Raw genomic sequence first — 17,869 nt, forward strand, 5'->3', positions numbered from 1 at the left:
AAGTTGAGAGAGAAAATACCTAGCCCAGGTTCGCATATTTAACTAAGTGGTGACATTAGGATCCAAAATGTGTATTTCTGATAACAAAACATTCACACAGCCTCACTTTCACAAGCAAATGGCTGAGATCGGGTATCCACAAACAAGTATAGCACAGAACAAAAATAATCATTTTAAAGGCAGTATGATCAAAATTCTCTGAGCTCACAGCAGGTAAACAGGTAACTCCTTGACAGTATTCTGGACAGTGGACGTGGCTGGGTGAGGAGCTACTGACTAAGGGAAAGATACTATGGCCCTGTGGCTGTATTTCAAGTGTCCTGCTATTAGGGCACAGTCACTTCTCCACTCATACAGCCCTTTGTCAAGGTCTATTAAACCCTCTTACCAAAAAAAAAAAAAAAAAAACCCTCTTATTCCCTGATAATGTGATGAGGAGGGAACTTTCCATGTGACAGGTTACAGACAGCGTTTGCCATCAAAGTGAGAGCAAGGTTATGTCAATTCGTCACCGTGAAGATGAGGACAGTGTGATGCAAGCAGATGAAGTGGCTGTTTTCTGGGCAGGCCTGAGCCCCTCGCTCAGGCCACGCGACTCACACCAGCACTTCCCACCCCGTATGCTGGCCGGAGGAGTCACTTACTATACAGAACTCAGTTCCAGAGATGCCCATGTTTTGTTTCAATACCAGCAGAGAGCAGGGGTCTTTCTATTCAACCACAGGCGGATTCTCCCAGAAGGAACACTCCAGGTGCCAGGGTCAGGTCAGCGCCCGGCTCTTGGAAGTTTCCATAGCAGTTGAACAGACCTCTAAAAATGTTTGGCATAAAGACATTTTGAGACAGGGGCTCACTCTGTCACCCAGGTGGGAGTGCAGTGGTGCAATCACAGCTTACTGCAGCCTCGACCTCCTGAGCTCAAGCAATCCTCCTGCTTCAGCCTCCTGAGTAGCTGGGACTACAGGCGTGCACCACCACACCTGGTGAATTTCTTTTTTAGAGATGGCGTCTTGCTATGTTGCCCAGGCTTAGACAGACACATTTTAAAAACTCAAAAGAAAAGAAATACTATCTCAGAGAAGTTCCTACCCAGACTAGAGGAGTCATATTCCCCACACTTCCAGAGATCAGAGTTTCAAATCAGCTCCCAACACCTCTTGCTAAACCAAGGAGTGAAACAATCAAGAGCAGGGCAGAAATGGCCAACAAATAAATAAGTACACTGGGGACCATCACAGAAAACACACTTTGCCAAAATTGAGTTGGTATCAGCCAAGAGTTGACTATATTAGCAGTGTGCTTCAATACAAAATGCTTAATAACAACCATATCATAAATTCCCACCCAAAAAACACCAGGCACAGTGTAGAACCCCAATATGCACTGATTGATATTAAAGTGTTTCCATTTCTATGGCAACAGTAATGTGGTGATACAGTGGACCAAATCAGCAGCCAGTAGCCATTTTTATCCATCAACCCAAGATCTTCCTGTCAGCTCTTGTTTTCCTATTAGCAAAGAACTCAGAGAAAGACTTACAAATATATTACCAAAGGAATCCAATGACGGAAATAGAAACTCAGCAAATGCTCAATTATGATAAATCCTTCCAAAGCCCTGAGAACGTCTAAGCATCTAAATCATAAAGAAAAAAACATCTTAATGGATGAACGAGAAGGGCTGTGGTTGAGTACCATCTGTGAAAACTGGTCCTCAAACTTTCTTGTTCATATACCCCCCATACAAGAATCTTGAAAACCTCATGTCCTCCCATCATGCATTTTCAATGTGGCATTGAGAAATGTTTCATTCATTTCAATAGTCACAAAGGATGTAATTTCCTGTGTATTGCAACTCTGACATTTGGAATAAAACTCCCATATTACTCCCATAAATATACTCAGTAAATGATCTGATACCTTCCATCCTACATTTAAAATTATACATAAAAGGTCAGGCACAGTGGTTCACGCCTATAATCCCAGCACTTTGGGAGGCCGAGGTGGGCGGATCACCTGAGGTCAGGAGTTCGAGACCAGTCTGTGCAACATGGCGAAACCCTGTCTCTACTAAATATACAAAAAATTAGCTGGGTGTGGTGGCGCGTGCTTGTAATCTCAGCTACTTGGGAGGCTGAGGCAGGAGAATCGCTCGAACCCGGGAGCTGGAGGTTGCAGTGAGCCGAGATCGCGCCACTGCGCTCCAGCCTGGGTGACAGAGTACAACTCCCTCTCCAAAAAAAAACATAAATAAAACAAAAAATAAAAATAAAAATATACATGTATCAGTACTACTTTAATAGCCTGTATAGAGTTCTTTTTCCTCCCTGAAATTATAGAAGCAGCCTATATCCCCCAGACTCTTATCCCAACAGTCTCATAATGTTTATCCTATCCAATTTCTCTGCAACAACAACAAAAAGTAGGCAGTATATAATTCAACTTTTAAAAAAAATTTTTCGACCATAAAAGAAAAATTTTCTTTTGGCTTAGATTATTAAAATTGTCATTAGTCTTGGTCAAAACAATATGAATAACATGGCAGTGTCACGAGTAAACATAAAAAGATAAGCTGGTGTGTCTGGATGTCACAGCTGGCATGGTGGGTATGAGATTTCGATACCTCAGATGGTGGCATCCTTCTCAACTAACGCGGGAGAGGAAAGAGGGAGAGAGGGCGGGACAGGAGGGAAAGGACAGCACTGGTTTATTCTCAGGCAGCTCAGTCTCATGGAAGAGACAGGCCTGGTGGATGTAGAAACTGGCTCCCTAAATCCATTCGTGCCCAAATCATCCTAAGAAAGACTTCTAATTCACAGGGGCTCTAGCTGAACCCTAAAACGGGCCCAGACACACCAGGTGTGAATACAAATGTAGCTCACGTAGCACATGTTTAAGATTTACAAGTTATTAATCAAGCAAACAGGCTTTTAAGTAAAGTATGCTCTGTCCTCCTACACTGACAAATATATCTTCATAATGTCAATCAAAAAGTCTGGAAAAGCGCTAGTGCACAGATGACAGAAAGTTGGCAAAAAGCCAGAGATGACTAAATTCAATTATGACAACATGAGTCTGGGTGTTCTGCTGATGGGCCAGCAATGTTTAGATGAGTAATCAAATAAAGACTTACATAAGTCATAAATGATTATATCTTTATCCCTTTGGCTTTCCTTTCAGCAAAATTAACTATTTAGTTAAAAATCTAGATTTTCACATAATTTATGTTCTAGTCACAGAAATCGCCTAACAGATTAGAAGATAAAATATCATTATACCCAATCTACTTCATCTTAATTCTTTTCATCAAAATACATAAACTGAAGAAAATGTTAAATTCAAATTTTTTAATCATTTTGTTCAAAAATGCTATTTTCCTTCTAAGTGTCCGACGATTCCAAATGTCCTCCTACTCTAAGATTCTAAAGTATCTACTAAAATTAACAGGAAAATGCAAATTAAAATTAGTGAATATCAAACACTTTAATTTAAAATATTAAAATAAAATTAAATATTTTATTTTTTCAGCACCAAATCTCATTAAGCGTGTTTATAAAGAAATAAAACTATCCACAGTTCTAGCATTCAACATTCACTCAGTTGCCAATGTAAAAAGTCAACATCGGCTTCATCCATGTCACGTCTAGGGTTCCAGATTCCCATGTGTGAAAATAGTGTGAATTTGTATGGTAAAATATTTCATTTTCATTTTGTAAAACAAAGTTAATTTTGTTCATGCCTGTAACCCCAGCCCTTTGGGAGGCCAAGGTGGGTGGATCACAAGGTCAGGAGTTCAAGACCAGCCTGGCTAAGATAGTGAAATCCCTTCTCTACTAAAAATACAAAAAAATTAGCTGGGCGTGGTGGCAGGCACCTGTAATCCCAGTTACTCAGAAGGCTGAGGCAGAGAACTGCTTGAATCTGTGAAGCAGAGACTGCAGTAAGCCGAGATAGAGCCACTGCTCTCCAGCCTGGGCAACAGAGCGAGACTCCATCTCAAAAAAAAAAAAAAAAAAAAAAAAGCCCCAGTCAACGTATATAACTGTTGGAAATTCTGTACTAATTTCTTCTAGAATAGAAACTGCTCAGCACTATTGCAAAGTGATTCTTCACTACGTAAAAAATGCATTATATTTGTGCTTTCTGAAAGAAGTAATTTGACCATTAATGTATCTTTTACTCTAACAGTGGCAACACCACAGCTCACAAAATCACAGCATTCAGACACAGCTGTTTTTCTCCCAAGGGCACGAGAGATGCAGAGAATCTCTCCGTTTGAGCCTGATGTGTAGGTACAGTTGCTGGGGAACAGTCCTGGAAACAGGATCTGAGGGAGAGGCAGCTCCGTGCTCTTGAATACACATAGTTGTCTGTGCATGTGATTCTCTGCATTCTCTAAAAGACACACCCCAGGCTGGAGACCCCTCTCATCCTGGTGGAAGTGTAATGCTAACCTCAAAGGCTGTTCACGTGTTCGCTTTTTCTCAGGGTTGAGGACAGGCCATATAATGATTAAGATGCAGGCTCTCAAAGGAGTTCAAGGCAACCCATGATGAAAGCACACTAGCTACTGCGTTTTTGTTGTTGTTGTTGTGTTTTGTTTTGTTTGAGATGGAGTCTTGCTCTGTCACCCAGGATGGAGTACAGTGGCGTGATCTCGGCTCACTGCAACCTCCGCCTCCTGGGTTCAAGCAATTCTCCTGCCTCAGCCTCCCAAGTAGGGATTACAGGCACCTGCCACCACGCCTGGCTATTGTCTGTATTTTTAATAGAGACAGCATTTCACTATGTTGGCCAGGCTGGTCTTAAACTCCTGGCCTCATGGGATCCTCCCTCCTTGGCTTCCCAAAGTGCTGGAATTACATTACAGGCGTGAGCCACTGCGCCCAGCCAGCTACCGCCTTTTTAAATGCATGCCACAGAACCTTGTATCTGGAAGTATATCCTCATTAGCAAAATCCCTTGTAAGTAATCCCAGTGGGTACCTGTAGAGTAATAAGCAGTTATGGAAACTGACACTGAACTCAGATAAATCATGGTGGCCCTACTGAGCAGCAGGCAGTGAGCCTAAAAATAGGTGAAATATCTCTGCCTCTTCTTCCTACCCACTTTGTATTGGTTTTCAAGAGAATCTCTGACCTGTCACTCTGACATTTATACTTTCACAGAATTAAAGATAATCCATGCATTTACTTCACAATCTCTCGAACTGCTACCAGAGCTTTCTGTTAAGGGCATCTATATTCAGAAATATCAACTGAACAGTGTCTTTTAAGGCAAATCAGCACAGGGATTCCAAGTGTACACAAAATGTTCTGCCTCTCCAGAAGGCATTAAGATGACACTAGGGGAGAGCAAGTGGGTGATGCAGTTCTAGCTCTGAATTCACGCCTGGCAGGTTTAATTTTATGTGTCAACTTGGCTGGGCCACGGTGTCCAGACATCTAGTCACACATTACTCTGGGTGTTTCTGTGAAGGTGTTGGAGGTGAGTAACATTTAAGTAAGTACACACTGAGCAGCAGATCGTCCTCCTGCGTGTGGGTGGGCCTCGTCTAATCAGTTGAAGGCCGGAATAGATTGAAAGGCTGACCTCCCGGGAGCCAGAGAAGATTCTCCAGCAGGCAGCCTTCGGACTTCATCTGCAACACTGGCTCCCCCTGCTTCTACAGTAGATGGTCTTCAGACTCCAACTGCAGCTCTTTCCTAAGTTTCCAGCATACAGATCTTCCCCCACTGGATTTTGGGCTCACCCATCATCCACAATCACATGTTCCTAAATGTAAAATCTCTTGCTACATATGTACCGATCCTATCAGGTCTATTTCTCTGGAAAACCTTGACTCAAACAATTCCAAATTCACCTCTGAATCATCCTTGGGAACCATCTAAGTTCCCAAGACTTTGAACTGAAGTTGTACTCGCCAAGCTTGAACATGATTCTAGACTCAGGAGACAAGTTATGCACAAAGCAACCATTCCCTAAGAGCCAGGCTCAAAAAGGCAGACTCTCCCTAATGACCAGCAGAACTGAAGGACTAGAGCTGGAGGCACGACCATTGGCATGGCTCTGGAATGTTGGCACAGCCCTGGAGTGAAACTCAATGGAACCCAGCATGGCCCTGGGACATCAGCATAGCCCTGGAATGAAAGCATGGCCCTAGAACACCTGCATGGCCCTGGAACAGAGGCATGGCCCGAGACTATCTGTACAGCTGTGGAACGGAGGCATGGCTCTAGAACATCAGCGTGGCGCTGGAACATCTGCTTGGCCCTGGAATGGAGGCATGGTGGCCCTGGAATGAAAGCATGGCCCCAGAACATCAGCATGGCCCTAGAACATCTGCTTGGCCCTGGAATGGAGGCATGGTGACCCTGGAATGGAGGCATGGTAGCCCTGGAATGGAAGCATGATAGCCCTGGAATGGAGGTATGGCCCTGGGACATCAGCATGGCCCTGGAATGGAGGCATGGTGGCCCTGGAATGAAAGCATGGCCCTAGAACATCAACATGGCCCTGGGACATCAGCATGGCCCTGGAACATCTGCTTGGCCCTAGAATGGAGGCATGGTGGCCCTGGAATGGAGGCATGGTGACCCTGGAATGGAGGCATGGCCCCAGAACATCCGCATGGCCCTGGGACACCAGCATGGCCCTGGAACATCTGCTTGGCCCTGGAATGGAGGTATGCCCTGAAACATGGAGCCACGAGAGGAGACTTAATAAGAAGCAGCAGGGAAGTCAGAGGCTTGTATAGGAGGCCAGAGCTGGGAGCACAGTGGGAGAAGCTCCCCAGTCCAACAAACTAGAGGACGGTCAGCGGCACGATGAAGAGTGAACAAGTGGAGGTGGAGGGGGAATAAAGGGAGGTCAACGAGGATGGGTCAAGCCTGGAACAGCCAGATGTCCTACAGGCTGAGCTGTGCCCACGGGGGCTTGTCTGTGTAAAGGTGACATGGGGCTTCCCTTGCAAGTGACACCTGAGGATCATTCAGGATGTTCCAGGGTCCACCCAGAGCAGGAACGGGGCTGGATGGGAGCTGAGCCCTCCATGCACTCAAGGCCATGATCATCTGAGCTGCATCTGGAGGAGGCCGGGGCCAGGATCCTTACAAGGGGAGGTGGGGCACCAACGGAGGGAGAGGCCAGATGAGTTGGAGGCTCTGACAATTTCGGAAGTGAAGGAGTTAACATGGAGGCAAAAATGAGCCACGAGGCCATGGAAACACACAGCACCAACTCCCCCTCGAATTCCACTCAGAATCAAACACATGCTTGACTTAAATTACATATGTTGCTGGGTTGAGAAGCAGGAGAAAATAAATTCATTTATGACTAGCACTAAAAAGGAAAACCTTCTAGTCACTGCTTCGTGCTTACAGTTTTCATGTAGTGCAGAAAAACCCAAATAGCATCTGATGCAATTTACATAACTTTACATAATCTCATGGTTACCATTCGGCAAAGAACTTCCAGACCGCATCTCTTCCATGTATTTGCCGCCAAAAAAGACAAATTGGAAAATATTCTGGACAGCAGCTTTCTACCCTACTCTTAAAAATCACCAAGAAACCAACCCTACAACGTTTCTCAGTGATAGTCAGTCTGACCACTCTAATCTAAAGTCTTAACGATATCATCGAATCAATAAAATATTTACAGACCCCCTGCTATTTTCAAAGCAAGGATTTCAGAACTGGCCAGAATCCTCTTAGCTTAAAATCTACTTCCAACTGCCTGATCGGGGAACAGACACACTTTCTTCAACTATGAAATAAAAATAATACCAGCCACTTCATAAGGATGTTCTGAGGACTGACAGGATTAAATGTCACTACCCGGTACCACAGGAGGTGCACACAAAAATATCTTCTAATTGGAGAGCTATGACACAAACAGAATGAAATTCGTGATTCATTCATTCACTGTCCAAGATGACCAAAGACAGTGTATGGGGCCAGGCACGGTGGCTCATGCCTGTAACCCCAGCACTCTGGGAGGCTGAGGTAGGCAGATCGTTTGAGCTCATGAGTTCAAGACTGGCCTGGGCAACACACAAAGACCCCCATCTCTACAAAAATACAAAATTAGCCAGGCATGGTGGTGCGTGCCTGTAGTTCCAACTACTCAGGAGGCTGAGGTAGAAGGATAGCTTGACCCCGGGAGGCAGAGGTTGCAGTGAGCCAAAATCAGGCCACTGCGCTCCAGACTGGGTGACAGAGTGAGACCCTGCCTCAAAAAAATTAAAATAAAAAATAAAAAAGAGAGTAGGTGGCATCTTGTGAGCAGTGAAAAACAAATACAAACACCGAATAGGGATTTCTGGGGGAAAAAAAAAAAACTATTCATTTTTTACTCACACACAAAGTTATTCACCATTACCTATATGAAGGGTTTTGATTCATAGGAGGACTCTTTCATGATGTGATGTGTAAATGACAGAAATTAAAATTAAATACTGTTTGCACCAACAGTTACACACACACACATACCTACTCTCTCTGTCACACACATCTACAGGCCAAGCCCATCCTGGTCTACACCATGATGAATGTGTTCACAGACTCTACTTGATCAGATAGAATTCAAAACCATGGGAATTATTGTAGAAGGTCTATTTGGTGCCTTCGGAGAAAGGGTTACTTTGTTTCCTCTCTGAATGTTCCTTCTTTCACACACCATCATCAAAAATGGCTTTTTGACAATACAATACTAGCTCATTTTTTTTTTTTTTTTTTTTTTTTTTTGAGACGGAGTCTCGCTCTGCCGCCCAGGCTGGAGTGCAGTGGCCGGATCTCAGCTCACTGCAAGCTCCGACTCCCGGGTTCACGCCATTCTCCTGCCTCAGCCTCCTGAGTAGCCGGGATTACAGGCGCCCGCCACCGCGCCCGGCTAGTTTTTTGTATATTTTTTTAGTAGAGACGGGGTTTCACCGTGTTAGCCAGGATGGTCTCGATCTCCTGACCTCGTGATCCGCCCGTCTCGGCCTCCCAAAGTGCTGGGATTACAGGCTTGAGCCACCGCATTTTTTAAAATATTTATTTAAAAAGTTTAGAATATTTAAATATTTTTAAATAAAGTATCTATGACTTTTGGTTTATTTACAGACATACTTGTCAAATAATCCTACCCTTTCTTATACCAATGTGTTCTGCTCTCTTTATACTGAGCTATCTAATATTTAATGAGGGTCTCTCTGCTTGCCTCAACCCTGGGTGCCCAGTTAGGATTCATTTTGCTCTTTGAGTTTTTAGCATATGTACTAAATTTTCTTACTGATAAACAAGTGAAACTCCAGTTACAATGTCAGATAGCCAAAGAAAACGATGTGATTAAGTTCCCTTAATATTACTAAAATGTCATTGACATTATAAAATGTAAATTTTAAAAATGGTCAGTCTCATGAAAACATAGCCTAATTCTACTTCTCGGAGTCCATAGTTGAGCCATGTCGCAGCCGGTTAAGTCCTGCTGTCTGGTCACTTTTCTGTGCCATGTGCCACCTGCCAGCATCTTGTCCTCTACAATCAACTATAGTAAAAATGGCAATTCCCAAAAACAGTCCTATAACCAGGCTTTAAAACTTGGCAGGAGCTGCCCACATAAACATAAGGCCATCTTCACACTTTCTCCTCACACTTCATGAATAAACATTCCTTTATTCAAATGAGTTGTATATTAACTAACTCCACTAATTTTGATTTAAGTTTGAATGGTAAATTGAGTCATTCTGGCAAGGTTGTAGAGTACGCAATTCAAACGACAGAAATTTTAATAACAGGGAAAATAAAAATTAGTGGCATGACTCCTAAGGCACTATAATTCCAATACTTTTATTGCAACGGTAGAAAGCACTCATAAATACATCTCCATTTACAAGCCAAGGGGTGTTATTTGGAGCCGCATCATCCCACATACTTACCTGCAATCTTCCACAAGCATCCTTTTCAGGGCTCGGCAGGCATCGACTAAATCTCCAAAGCTTCCCGGTCCCACACATTAAGAGGTAATGTCGCTGCTTTTCAATAAATAACAATGAAGTCGTCACTGGATTAAATGATTTCCATATATTCTCACCATAAACAATAATTATTTGGCAGCTGCCCTTTGCGAGCATCGCGTGTGCTTATGAATAAATCAAGTCTTATGGATTTACTAAACCAAAACGTTTTACATTTTGCTCCACTAATAAGAGCCATAATCCTCCGTAGCACTGAGTGACGCTTTAATGTAGTATGTTCCTTAATACTTTTAATATGAAAGATTAGCCCCGATTAGCTCACAAGCAGGAACACTGCTCCCTGAACGGCCAATTGGCCATGGAGCCTGGGTCTCTAAACGCGAGTTTATTAATGGAGCTCTGCCTGCTGATGGGAATCCCCCGGTGATGACATCTCCTGGAGCTGCCGCCATGCTGTTTCTCCTTCCTTGGACCATTTCACAGACTAATGAAGGCTTGCATTAATTCACAGCTTATATTAATTTAAAATAGCAATGCAGGAAAACATGGGACTGCACAGGGTCCTAGGTGCTCTGTAAAACTATCATCTAAGATAATAAAACCACTGTTTTTCAATGCAGTGACTCCAGGTACTAGAAAACTACTTTGGAGAATCCCAAAGTGTCCTCGAAGATCTGGAGCTCTGCAACCTCCGTCTGACAAAGAAAGGTATTCTCTCCCTCCTCCCATGAAACAAGGACAAAATTCGCAAACACTCCCAGGCTATTATCCACAACCAACTGACTTGACTCAGATTCTGCTGATTACTCAGCTAAGGACTAATGACTCTCAGTTCTCTGGTTCCAATGGGGAACTCAGGCCTACAATTCTTTGTGGGGGAAAATTCTACCCAGGCACACGCCATAACTTGCTGACCTAATGACAGTGTCTCCCAATCTGTTAAACTGTCCTCACCTCCAACAGTAATTCAGAAACTTGATGTCCATGCTTTGGACAGATTCCTAGGCTAGACGTCCATGGATCTTAACTCCAAAAAAAAACTCCATTCCTCGTGCATTATATAGGAAAACTAGCACCCAAACCCTCCTTCCTTTCTTCCTTCACAAGGATCACAAACCCAGGCATTTCCGACTGGAAAGCTCTTTACAGATTCTATACCACAACCTCCTTGATATGGTTTGGCTGTGTCCCCACCCAAATCTCATCTTGATTTGCAGCTCCCATAATCCCCACATGTTGTGGGAGGGACCCAGTGGGAGGTAACGGAATCATAGGAGCAGGTTTTCCTGTGCTACTCTCATGATACTGAATAAGTCTCACGAGATCTGATGGTTTTATACAGGGAAGTTCCCCTGTACAAGCCCTCCTGCCTGCCACCATGTAAGACGTGCCTTTGCTCCTCATTTCTAATTTGCCTTCTACCATGACTGTGAGGCCTCCCCAGCCATGTGGAACTGTGAATCCATTAAACTTCTTTTTCTTTTCTTTTTTTTTTTTTTTTAGATGGAGTCTCGCCCTGTCGCCCAGGCTGGAGTGCAGCGGCACAATCTCAGCTCACTGCAACCTTTGCCTCCCAGGTTCGAAAGATTCTCCTGCCTCAGCCTCCTGAGTAGCTGGAATTACAGGCACACACCATCATGCCCAGCTAATTTTTGTATTTTTAGTAGAGACGGAATTTTACCATGTTGGCCAGGCTTGTCTCGAACACCTGACCTCGCGATCCGCCTGCCTTGGCCTCCCAAAGTGCTGGGATTACAGGCGTGAGCCACCGCGCCCTGCTTAAACCTCTTTTTCTTTATAAATTACCAGTCTCAGCTATGTCTTTATCAGCAGTGTGAGAACAGACTAAAACACCCCTCCCGAAAAGATGAGAACCCCAAGAAGGGGACTCACCCATGGAGCTAAGTTAATGGCAAAGGCGAGATAGGAACTCAGATCTTGGGTTGCAACCATGGGCCCCTTCCCTTTCTACCACTCTGACTCCTGGAATCAGTAAGAAAATCTCCCTCTCACCAAGAAGCCTCCCAAACAGAAACATTATGCACCCCGGATTGCTATAACTCCTGTTGATATTCTGCAGTGCCTTTCAAGTTTAACCACAGCAAAGATCGACCAGGTACAGTTGCAGAATTTACAATGGTATCAGCTCTCTAAGACAGAAAAAAAAACACAAGAACAAGAATCCTTGTTCAAAAAATAGATTCTACTATTCCCTCCGGAACAACTGCCGCCTCTGGCTACAAAGCAATAATTATTCTGTCCTACAGCAATCAATAAAACCTCTTGCCCCATGAACCTGCTATTTCCTGACTCTGCTCTCCATACTAAAGATCTCCAAGTCATATTGATTATTCACTAAATTTTTTTGAGTTCTTTAAAAAAATCACTGAAGAATTCCTCAAATTAGCATAAGTTGTTAACAACTGAATAGACTTTAAATATTTCCATCACATTCACAGTTTCCCTTTTTCCAGGGTTTTCTCATTTTTCTTTTTGAACTTGTCATTTTAAGTGTGGCTGTGTCTTGTCTAATAGCACAAAGTCAGTAGGATACAAATTTGATGGTGTTTCCAAGAATGTGACTGCTGTCACATTTGTCTTCTGAGGGAGAAGGAAGAATTGATTAATAAAGTCTGCCCTCTTTCTCAAGCAACAGCATACATTTTTACCAAATGAACCCATTAGCTCTTAGAGTATTCAGATTCAAGACCCCAGAACTTGTCTCTAAAACCGTTCACTAGAGAAGCTATTACAAAGTGAAATCATCTTACATCCTTTCCAAGGGCCTTTCAAGACTCAAGTGTCAAACTTGAAGAGTGAGTCATGAATGTGATGGTAAAACCGTCGGCAACAAGGATGGGGCCTGAGGCTCCCACCCACTCTATGTGCCCCCTCTGTGTGCCCTTCTCTTGGTGCCCCCAAGCATGTACCTGGCCCCCAGCATGAATGCACCCCCCCGAGTGTGCGGTGGCATAAACGTGTGGCACCTGCATGCAGAGTTGGGGATGGGGGAAGGTCTCTAAATCTCTCACTAGACCTGGTATTTCCTCAATATTCCATTAGTACAATTCATCCATCAAGGCTGATTTATTTCACGACGGATCAGAAATCATAGGTAAATTAATCAAACGTCACACCACAGCTTCTCATCTCAGTGGCGGTTTTAATTCAAAGGCAGATCTAACAGTGTCACTCAGGACCTGTTTAGGCTGGGTCTGGGGCTGAGTGAATCAGACATTACCAAAAGCATGAGCATGCACTGTGCCTCCCAGGGTGTGCCTCCTGACCCTACGATTTGCTTACGCAGAGCTGGAGTGGGAACTAAAAATAAAACCTGACTTAGTAACAGCCATTCTCCAGCACTCACCTGAATAGAGAGGCTGGAAATCCAGGCTCGCACGTCCAGAGAGAACGTGCACACGGCTCTACTGGCAGCTCAGGGAGGAAAGGTGAAGGAGAGCGCACGTGCTTCCGACCTTTGTAACAACGACTGTTCTTTTCCTTGCTATTTCTGACTACCATGTGAGCAGCACTTTCACCTTCTTCAGTACATCACTCAATTACTCAGTGAACCTTTACTGAGAATTCCTCAAGCACAGGCAGCATGTGCTAGAGCTGCTGTATACAGATGAGCAGGTTCACACCATGCGGCTTACTGTCTTAAGGGGATAAAGTGTACTCCGTTCAAAGAACCACCCAAGTGGAAGTACAGCTGCATCTAAATGTCCACCCACTGATGAAACGAGAACAAAATGTGATCGATCCATGCCAGAGAATATGATAGAATATGATTCAGCCTTAAAAAGGAAGGAAATTCTGACACGAGCTACCATGGGGATGAGCCCTGGGGACACTATGCTTAGGAGAATAAGCCAAACACAAAAAGTGACACAGCATAGGCTTCCATGCATGTAAAATGCCCAGAATAGGAATATCTACAGAAAGAGAAAGTACATTAGTGATTGCCAGGGGTTTTCTGGGGAGGGGGAGAATGGGGAGTGACTTTGGAGGGGATAAAAAACGTTCTGGAATTAGATAGTAATAATGGTTGCATGACCTTGTGAAACAATCACTGAACTGTACACTTTAAAGTGGTGAATTTTATGGCATGTAAATTAGATATTGAAAAACAAAAAAGAAAAGACAGTACAACTGCAACCGTGATGCACACTGAAGGTGCAGGCAGCCACGTGGTGCAGATAGGGTATGACCTGGCCTGTGAGCACGGACAGTGTCAGCCTTGGTGCAGGAGGAAGAGGGAGCTATGCTGACAGCTGGAGGAGGAGGAGGACACAGAAAGGAAGGAGGTTCTCGGCATAGGAAAGAGCGGGTGCAAAGACCCAATGCAGGAAGGAAAGAAAGAACAACCTTTTTCTCTTTCTTCAGAGACAATAAAGAGTCAAAACATCAGCTAACGCCACGACAGTGGGTTCGATCCTGACAAACGTCGCATAAATGCAACTCTTAACTTCAGCCATTTTATGACCCCCTTCTTAGCAGACTATCAATTACACATAACAAAGGGTAGTTAAAAACCACAGGCTATTCCCAATAATCAGAAAAACAATATATCATAACCAAAAAAAAAAAAAAAAAAAAGACAAAGCTCCAATACTGCGAAAGGCTAAGTAAGGCAACTGCTAATACCACGGACAGAATGAACCTGGGGATTTCACCTCTCCAAGTTTACACGTCACTTCAAGATGAAAACAGGCAGCTAGCTATGAAGAGGACACCGCACACATTTGCAAGGTGGCATCAAGAGCCTGCAAGTATCACTGCTGCCATTATCATACAATAAAACAGAGAGTGGTGTGTTGAGATTCACGTACTTGGCTGTCCTCAGTTTTCTCACTTACGGGATCAGACGAATTCCTTCGATGCATTTATCATGTCCAGCCCATTCTTTTCCAGCAGGCTCTCTCCCCCTCAGCACTGCTGGCAGGCTGAGCCTGGTAATTATTAGTTATGGGGCTGTCTGTGCACTGTGGGGGTTTAGCATCATCGCTGGCCTCTCCCCACTAAATGGTAGTAGCAACTCCCATAGCGCTGACCAAAAATGCCTCCAGACATTGCCAGGTGTCCTCTGGGGGGTAAAACTGCCCCCATAGAGAACAGTGGCTTTATAGCAACTAAATTGATCATATCTATATGGGTTTTGACCATTCCCTTGAGACCAATGTCATTTCTCTCATCTGTGTGGTTTTCTGAAAGCTTGACACCCTGACAGCCTCCCAAGAAGACAGATGAAAAGTGATTAGAGAAGCCTGCTTAAGACGCTCCATGTTACTGTTCAAAATGTCGACTTGCTAAAGCAGAAGAAAAGCAACATGGCCAATCGCAGAACACAAGACCTCAATTCCTGATGTCCTCTCAGCCTTCCTTTCTTACCCTCCAAAAGTAATTTAAGGATTAGGCACACTTTCAGTTCCTAAAAGCCAAGGCTGGCTCCATTGTCAGCACCAGCTCTGACATCTGAATATGCACCCATCTCCCTCCAGCTAAGGAAGCCCGAGAAACAACTCCGAAAGAACTGTGAGACCTTTGCACTAAGACCGTTAAGGATTCTGGGCAAGGTTCTCTCTGCTCCTTGCAAACTACAGGCATCGTGAAGGATGGCGGCTTGTAAATCGAAGCCTTTGAAACGGGGGCTCACCGTCCGGGGGCATCAACACCTTGTTGTTCTGCGTGCACCACCCCACGGGGTGCAAATCCGCTATGACTACGTCACACCAGAAGTCGGCCCTGCGGTCCTCCCCGTAACCGCAGTAGCGCAGAAGCAGCAGCTGCCCACACGTGGTAATGATCGTGGCCACCCAGTACGTGTCCGGGTTGTTCTTATTGGCCACTTCCAATTTCATTCCTGGCTGGAAGTTGCTCTGAATGCTGATTTCAACCTTAAGGAATCAGAAATAGAGAAAACCCATTACTACCCTAGACACATACATCCAGAAGATGGCAAAAACCACTAAAACCATGGCACTTACAAACAATACTCCTGGTGCTCTAAAACGGGCATGTATTTATCTAAGTAATATACTATGGAAGCCACAAATGTAATGCTAAACTTTACATCTGCAGCCAGCCACTTTAAGAAAAAAAAGGAATAAATTTAATTCTAACAATATATTTTAACCCAATATATCCAAAATATTATCACCTCGACATGTAATCAATATAAAAAACATTAATGAAACGACCAACTTTCTTCTTTTTAAATAAAGCCTCCAAAACCTGGTGTGTATTCTATACTCAGAGCACATCTGAATGTGGACTACACGCTTTTCACGGGCTCACAAGGACCACATGATAGTGGCTATTCCATGAACAACACGGCCCTAGAAAATGGATTTTTTTTTTCGTTTTTTTTTTTTTTTTTTTTTGAGACGGAGTCTCGCTCTGTCGCCCAGGCTGGAGTGCAGTGGCCAGATCTCAGCTCACTGCAAGCTCCGCCTCCCGGGTTCCCGCCATTCTCCCGCCTCAGCCTCCCGAGTAGCTGGAACTACAGGCGCCGCCACTTCGCCCGGCTAGTTTTTTCTATTTTTTTAGTAGAGACGGGGTTTCACCACGTTAGCCAGGATGGTCTCGATCTCCTGACCTCGTGATCCGCCCGTCTCGGCCTCCCAAAGTGCTGGGATTACAGGCGTGAGCCACCGCGCCCGGCCTGGATTTGTTTTTTAATTAAGGGTTACAGTCTATTGATATCTACCAGCCCTCACTCCCAGAAAAAGCTTTCCAGCCTGGTGGGTCTTAACACTGCAAAGCTGACATATCCGCTGTCTATAAATGGCCACTGCTTAAAGGAGATGACAGAATTATCAATCACACTTATGTGAGTCTGAGGCTACTCTTCCTTTAAACCTGGCATATAGACCTGGGAGCTTCTGCATCCTGAAGGACAACCTCCAGCTCCGCCCCCCAGGACACTATCCTGTGATTAAAAGGGAGGTGGGATGATTGACTGAATCAAGGAAAATGGGAGTGACTCCATACAGAAAGAACTTGATAACTTCTTAGTACAGAAAGGAAGGAAAAAGTTGTGATCAATGTTTCTTTCCTAACCTGCCTAAGGCAACTGCCAAATCATCTCAGCATCTTAAGATGTAAATGTTACAATGGCTTTTGCGGGACCATAACCACATTGTATGCTTGAAAGCTTTGCTATGTTTTAATATTTAGCTCTTGGTTTCACTACACAGCCACAATCACATTCAAAATAAACTAGTAAACATAGCATAAAGAGTATAAAGAGAAATGGAAACACGATCTACCTTTTCAGGGTCACGGAAATTTAATAAAAATCTTAAATTTCTTTTGGAGAGAACGCTGCACCTCCAAAAAGAATAAAACGTTGTATTAAAAGAAGGAATCACATCGGGCATGGTGGTGCATGCCTATAATCTCAGCTACTTAAGAGGCTGGGGTAGGAGGATTGCTTGAGCCCAGGAGTTCGAGGCCAACCTGGGCAACGTGGCGAGACCCGGCTCACAGAAAATAAATAAATAAAAATAAGGAATCACAAGTTCTGGCTTCCTCATTCAGCCAAGGAGCCAAAAGGAAGAACAGGTTAAGAAAAGTGCCCCAATTTGTTGATGAAACTCAGGCTGAATCTTTGTCCTGCATGGACAAAGTAAAAAATGTTTCTCAGTTAAATCTCCGTTTCTATTTGTATTAAAACAACAATTAAAGACTAAACTTCTAGGACCAAACTTCTTAGGACCCAGGTGAGTTAGTCTTTTTTTCCCTGCTAATGATATTACATATTGCCAATATCTTACACCAAAGCAAAAACCTGATGAAAACTCACTTTTTAAAAATTTTCTGGGACTTGCCCAGTACTGGGCATGCTATTTGCATTATTCAAAGAAATATTATTAATGAGAATGTTTTTTTTTCTTGGTTGGATCCA

At 43.9% G+C, this 17,869-nt stretch overlaps 1 protein-coding gene across 4 annotated transcripts in view; it reads right to left on the bottom strand.

The window, feature by feature from the left end:
• The window catches only part of SFMBT2 (Scm like with four mbt domains 2), a 250,410-nt gene that overhangs the window by 192,973 nt on the left and 39,568 nt on the right, over positions 1-17,869 (bottom strand). For all 4 annotated transcript variants that reach the window (XM_077945707.1, XM_028825950.2, XM_028825951.2 and 1 more), the window contains exon 4: positions 15,617-15,857. Coding sequence is in view for 2 of the 4 variants with exons in the window: in XM_028825950.2 (XP_028681783.2) it covers positions 15,617-15,857 (241 nt within the window). In the remaining 2 variants the exon portion in view is untranslated. The remainder of the gene's footprint in view (positions 1-15,616; positions 15,858-17,869) is intronic.

This window comes from Macaca mulatta, chromosome 9 (genome assembly GCF_049350105.2).
Source record: "Macaca mulatta isolate MMU2019108-1 chromosome 9, T2T-MMU8v2.0, whole genome shotgun sequence".
In the NCBI taxonomy this organism is placed as follows: domain Eukaryota; kingdom Metazoa; phylum Chordata; class Mammalia; order Primates; family Cercopithecidae; genus Macaca; species Macaca mulatta.